General features: G+C 45.5%; 1 protein-coding gene across 1 annotated transcript in view; it reads left to right on the forward strand.

Annotated features, from left to right (window-relative positions):
- Positions 1 to 2,026, forward strand: part of mrpl23 (mitochondrial ribosomal protein L23) — a 39,602-nt gene extending 37,576 nt beyond the window's left edge. The window contains exon 5 of the mRNA XM_030095538.1: positions 554 to 2,026. Within this exon, the coding sequence (XP_029951398.1) occupies positions 554 to 718 (165 nt within the window). The 3' untranslated portion in view covers positions 719 to 2,026. The remainder of the gene's footprint in view (positions 1 to 553) is intronic.
- The last annotated feature ends 4,649 nt before the right edge of the window (positions 2,027 to 6,675 follow it).

The raw sequence follows: 6,675 nt of genomic DNA on the forward strand, positions 1-6,675 counted from the left end.
CACTGACCTGTTATTTTTTCTGGTGTTTGTACGTGCGTGTAGGCGCGTAAGCTTGTGTGTGTGTGTGTGTGTGTGTGTGTGTGTGTGTGTGTGTTTGGACTGTACTGTACTCCACGGCGGCCTGACACAAACTATAGTTGGGCCAGCGGTGCATTAGCCATGGCTGGAGATGGGCTGGTATGGAATAAATAATGGATACCATCCTCTCCCTCTGAATAAATCAAGACCAGAGAAATGGAGAGAGATGAGAAATTAAATGTGGGGGAGAGTCGGAGAAATTGAATACCGGGGAGAAAGAGCACGTTTATGCAACTGGAAGAGACATATAAAGAGGGGAGCAGTGTCCCGTGTTCTGAAAACTAGCATGCCACTTTTAACGGAGGAGAGTTAGTTCAAGGAAGGTGCAGGTCGATATGATTTTGGTTGCGTAGAAAATGGTTTTGTGCATTTATTTTGAGAGGGATATTGATTATTATATTGAGTAGAAATTCGAATTTTACGCAGCTCATTTTTCTCCGCCTCTCTGTTTTTGGCCCCCCCCCCCTCCCATCAGGCACAGGGCCAGACGTTCACCTTCCCCGACATCTTCCCAGAAAAGGACCGGACGCCAGAGGAGGGCTCGATGGAGGAGATGCAGGAGAAGTTCATGGAGGATGAGAAGCAGAGGCAGAAAGGCGACCCCCGGAGGGGCGGCGTCACCGAATGGTTTGGACTCTGAGGCCGGGACGAGCGCGCACCTGGGCGTCGATCCGTCGGGAAGTCACCTCTGTTTCCACACGAAACACAGCAAGTGTGGAGTCAAGAGAGCAGAGCATGTGTGTGGGAGATTGTCGACATGTGTTTGTGTGTGTGTGTGTGTGTGTGTGTGTGTGTGTGTGTGTGTGTGAGGCTTAAGTCCAGTAACCCGAGCCAGAACAGAATCAAAGAGGAGGAGAATGGCCAGACTCCATGTTCGATGAAACCAGCCCACGGTACAAACCTCCGTCACCTCAGATGACCTCCTCTTCTCTTCTTCCACTCCTCCTTTTTGGCACCGGCATCTCTACACCTCCTTTTGTGTTTCCTCAGGAGTTTGCTTCTTGTCTGCCTCCGCTGTAGTCCGACTTCTCCCAGTCGCCTCTGCTCTTTTTTTTCGCAGCCTGTGCCCCGGGCGGGAGTGCTGTAGTGCGGTATCCCTCGCAGCCCTGACGCTCCGCCAGTTAGACCTGACTACCTGGACAGCCCACGTCGTTTCCTCTTTTATGAGTTCGCCTCGGATTAATTGACCACTTTGGGTAAACAACAATTGAGACGTTGTTTCAGCAAAAGCAAGTACAGGGAATTTGCAGGAGTGTTACATTACAGGGTTTTCTGGTAGCGCCTCGGTCTCAGCCCCTCGCGTGCGGGAATCGCCAGTGAATCTGTCTCGTTGTGCTTTTTAAGTAACAACTAATAAAACGGTCACTTGTCCAAACTGCACTCTGCTTGCTTGTCCTTGTGTCCTCCCACCCCCCCCCACAGTCCGTCTCATCCCTCTCCACCGCCGAAAAACTGGCACTTCCAGACGCCGTTCGCCACACAAGTTGGCCTGTGCGAGTGCCAGCGTGGTCTGGTAGCTGTTTTGACAAAGTAATGATCTGTGTTTGAATCGGGCCAGTCGAGGACTGAGCGCTCTTACGGTAATAAAGCCCATAAAGGGGGAGGGATCGCTCAGACCCTCCATTATGCTGAGAGGCCAAGGTTACAGTAAGTGTCCCCCAGCCGTGACCACTAATGCTAGCTGGCTAATACAAAGGTCCAGTCCCTGACCTCACCCAGCCAACTCATCTATCACTAAGGAGAATGTCAATATTGATCCTGTTGGCCCATTGTCTGCTGCCTGGAACAACTCGCCCCCTGCGTCGCTATAAAGCAATCTGATTTGGAACAAAACAAGCCCCCAGTTCCACAGTTCTCTCTCTGCCTTGTTCTCAGTTTTTCACTTTCTTCCCCCTCCTCTTTCTCAGCTCCTTCTCTCTCTCTCTCTCTCTCTCTTTTCCCCAGTTTGGAAGTCGAGTGAAAAAGCTGCTTAACAGACTGCAGAGGAGACCAAATATGTTTTTGGTTTTTTTTTTTTTCTTTCCTCCTCCTCTCCCCTAATGCTCTGAACCGACCCCACATGTGAGTTGGGAAATGAAGTGGTGGTGTTTGCCAAGCGATAATTTGTCTCTGTTGTCTTCTTGTTCTTTGTCACGGGGATACCCCGTTCCTTCCTCTAATCAGATGCACTGGGTTTAACGTGCCTACCACAACCGGTTTTTATCATGAAGCTGGCCTTGAGGTGCTGATGTTAAATCTCTGTTTAAGGCCTGCTGACAGTGGTGGATATGTCGCGGTTTGGAATCGTTTTATGGAGCGCGGAGCCCATCGAGACAAACCCGGTTAATGAGCTCACGTCTAGCACGCACCGCTCGACGTGTCTGAGTCATTTCAGCTCTTTATAAGTAACAAGTAAACAGGAAATAACCATTAACTAATAAATAGAAAAGGAAAAAATAGAACAATCAACACATTTAGGTCCTCAAATTCATTCAGCGTAACAACCTCAACTTTTACGTCTTTATAATCTGAAAATTTCAAATCGGAATAATCCACAGCTTGAGCTGAAAGAATGATAAACTACTGTGATTTTAAATTGGTAGCATCTGTTTGGATATGAAAGAAAGAAGCTTCCAGAAGAGAAAAGGGGATCAGAATACAGCATGTTTATGATGCAGCCGCCGAGGACGAATAATTCCCGTTCATATCGAGCTGAATCCTTTCGCTAAAACCACTTTGCACACGTGGGCGACAGATGACGCTGCGCTGCGCCGTCCTGACAAGAACTTGAGATTGTTCAGGTGGGTTTATGGGTAAAACAAATGTTTGAGACGTCAATCCTCTGTACAAGGATTGACATCTATAAATGTGTCTTAAATACAGATGATGTATTTGATTGGTTTACATTTAGAAAAAGAAGTGCTTGTGTAGGTTATCAGTATTGGTGCATCCTCGATTGTAAGTGTATACTGAAAATACTTCCGTCATCTGTATCAAATCACATCACGCCCACATTAAAATGGACAGAAACGATATGAAAATCCTCCCATGAGGGAGGAGATGGCTGAACTTCACTGTTGGGTGGCCCACTGCAGATTTCTGTGTCCAAAAGAATTAAAAAAAAAAAAAAAAAAGTAACTGTCAGCTATGTTGTTCCAAGTTCTGAAGGTCCAGATATCACTTTCATCACCTTTTCTTTGTGGTCCATTCATTTTCCATTTCAGACAATTTTATCTGTCCCCCGTGTGCAGTTTCCCTGTGAGTTCCCCGTTAATACGCGCCGTCCGCGCAAACATCTGCCAATCATTGTTGTGTTAAAATGTTAAATTGTAAAATGGAAGCATGGAAACGCTACCAACAGTAAAAAATAAACTATTCAAAGAAAATCTTCAAATCGGGGTTAGTCTTCTGGATTGTTTCATCAGGGACGTATTATAGCGTCTGCCTGAAGCCGAATTTGCCAGATAAAACACCGTCTGGTTGGCTGATTTGCTTTCACGGCCATGTTGTGTTCTGCTTAGTAACATTTTAGTATCATCATGTGTCTTTATTTATTTTTCTTTCATTCGTTTTGGTGGAAGCCTTTTTTTTTTTTTCTTTTCTAATTTCTCCAGAGAAAGAAAAGAAGTGAATCAGTGTTAATGTGAGGAGACGGTGACATGAAGTAAAATACTAAAACTAAGCTAAAGAGCGAAGCGAAGACACTCGATCATGCTGCTTTGGTAGAGTAATGAAGCGTTTGCACTTTGTTGCCTCCCCTGTCGTCCGGGTTGGGGAGGACTGTAAGTTATTTGCAGGGACGTACGTTTCTTTATTTTCTTCTGGGATTTCTGCCAGATAAGTGACAAAAGATCCCAGCGAGACCGACTCTCAGGACATTGAAATTACACGCTCTTCAAACGATGGCCGTTCTGAATCACTTTATGATCATTTTCAGTTTTTCTATTTTTTTATTCAGTTTTTTTTTTTTAATTCAATGTCAATTAAGCAGTGGACGCGTTAGCAGAGGAAACTGCAGTTTATGTAAGCGAGCGGCTGCAGAAGCAGCTCAGACCAGTCTCCGCTGGCAGATGCTGGCGAGTTTGCCGTCTCCTGCAGAGGGCCTGAACTAAGTTACAAAGCTAAGTGCAGACTCAACACTGTTTCTAAATCTTTCCCTCATTGAAGTGTTTTTTTTTTTTTTTCCCCTCCCATATGGCCAAATCTGTCTGCACTGTAAATATACTGCAGCAAAATGCTCCGCTGTAAAAAAAAAAAAAAAAAAAAGTGCTAAATAGCTTCAAAGACCTTTTCGGTGCCTGAGCTACACCCCCTTCTCCCATGTTCTCCCTCTGCCTCTCTCTTCTCTTCATACCCAATAAAAAGCTGCAAGCACAATGCACCCCCCCTACACACACACACACACACACACACACACACACACACACACACACGTCCAGCCCTGTCCATACAGCTGGCAGCCATTTCCCTGTTTGTTTATACAGTGTTCTCCTTGTCTGTCAGATGATGCAGTGTGGTTGGAGTGTGAAGAAAGGGGAGGATGGAGGTATGTAGTAGAAACAAGCGCCGCACTTCCCTTTTCAGCTGAACTCGGGATGACTTGTGGCAGCTCCCAGATTTATAGGGATCTATACGTGCCGAAGGAGTTGCGCCGTATATTGTAATGCAGCACATGTCGTGCGGCTGCGGAGGGAGGGAAGGTGAATATGTGCGTGCGGGAGATGCTGAGAGCTCGGGGAAAGGACGGGGCGAGGGAGAAAGTGAAGACGGCGAAGCGGGTGAAAAAGAGATGACATCACTGAGAAAATGCTGAGCTGGATTTAAGGGCTACTGGATGAAAGAGGTCTGATCCCACAGTGCACCAGCTCTCTCTCTCCCGAGATGTACAGTGCAGATCGTGTTCCCATCCCTACACGGTTAGTTAATGGAAGGGGGGTTGAATATTTTAAACAGCCCTTCACTCTCTCCTCCTTTCCCACCTTACTCCTCTCTCTCTCTCTCTCTTTCTCTCTCTCTCTCTTTCCTCCCCCTTTTTTTTTTTTTTCCTCTTGTGCATTAGTCAAGTGCACACATGACCCTGTTTCTGCTACTGCAGTCCACATTTGGAGTCTGCATGACATCATGTTGTATTTTTGGGACGAGTGGCGGCGTAGTTAGTGTCCTCCCTGACTCGCTGCAGCCTCCCCAGGGCGCACATCTCCTCCATGCTGGCTGGAGTAATCGCACACTTGCAGGGCAAATCTTTCGCCTACAGATGCCCTGCTGCATCCTGTAGCTGCTGGGGAATGCAGATCAAGCATCTCGCAGTATCGCCGCTGATAAGGAAACCTAATCTGGTCATTATGTGCTCATTAGGGCCGCGCCGTGCACGACTGTATGCGATGGGAGAGCGAGGGCGCTTCATGAAGATTGCAATCTCCCCTGACGAACAACAAAAGGTTTAAACTGAACGCTTTGTGACATACATTTGCACAATGCCGCGCCAACTGTCTGTAAAATTACACACACTCATACAGTTATACAATTACCAACCCTATCAGCCTCTGCTGCAGACGCACAGACTCCCACACACTCACACTTGTGTTCACTAAGACAACCAGGGTTGCCTGCTGAGGATTCTGACGGCCTCTCTTGGACTCGGGCCATGAAACATTCCTCCTTCCCCAGGTTGCCATTGGTTCATCTGAGCTCAGCCAGTGCACTCTGTCACCCCATAAGTGTGTGTATACATGTGTGTGTTTGTCTCATTGTGAGTACGCACATTTATATATATCTCTGTTTTTTTTTCCAAATGTTGAGTTTTTTCTGAGAAACTACTACGTGTACAAACACACCCACATGATGCTGGTGTTCATGGCTTCTCGGGAAGCGCTCACACAGGCAGAAAATGTACCCTGATATGGCCCCTCGGTGTGTATACGGTCATACTGTACTCACATCTATACGCTTGTTGGCTCGGATCCAGGAGCAACAGCAGAGTGAGCAGACTGCAGAAAACATGTGGACCGCCTGTTTATTGTTGCTTCGATTACAAGAAATCCGTGCATCACAGTTCAACAAATATTTTCTGATATCAGGAAGCCGGGACGGATTATTTTTGATTGCAAGCTTTTTTGTGAGCAAATTCAATCTTTGCTCTGCACAAAAAAAAAAAAAAAAAAAAAAAAAACCTGACAGCAACAAAATAAATAATATATCATGCTGCATACAGTAGTGTGTGCTCTCCCATATTTTTCCATTTCATTATAAAGGTTTATATCAGGTGATCGCAATAACATTGTGCATTTTATGACGATTAATCATCTGCATATAAATGCAATGCATTAAATAATAATAAAAAAATGCAATATTTTAAACATTCATACTCATTTTCATGAGGTTTATGTGCTCAGAAAGTTGTTAAATCAATAAAGACTGCAGTATATATCATTAACAAAACCAAACAGTTAAAATCGACTTCTCTCCATAACAACACTTGGGTACATCTAAATGTGTTGTTGTGTCTGTTTGTCTGCTGGCTTCAAAAGGATCCGTCACAAAACCAGTCAAGCATTAGTTTAAACTGGTTTTCTCAACAGCTGATGCTTGAAAGGAGCTGAGTGACATTTTCGGATGTTT

Source organism: Salarias fasciatus, chromosome 7, assembly GCF_902148845.1.
Source record: "Salarias fasciatus chromosome 7, fSalaFa1.1, whole genome shotgun sequence".
Taxonomy (NCBI): domain Eukaryota; kingdom Metazoa; phylum Chordata; class Actinopteri; order Blenniiformes; family Blenniidae; genus Salarias; species Salarias fasciatus.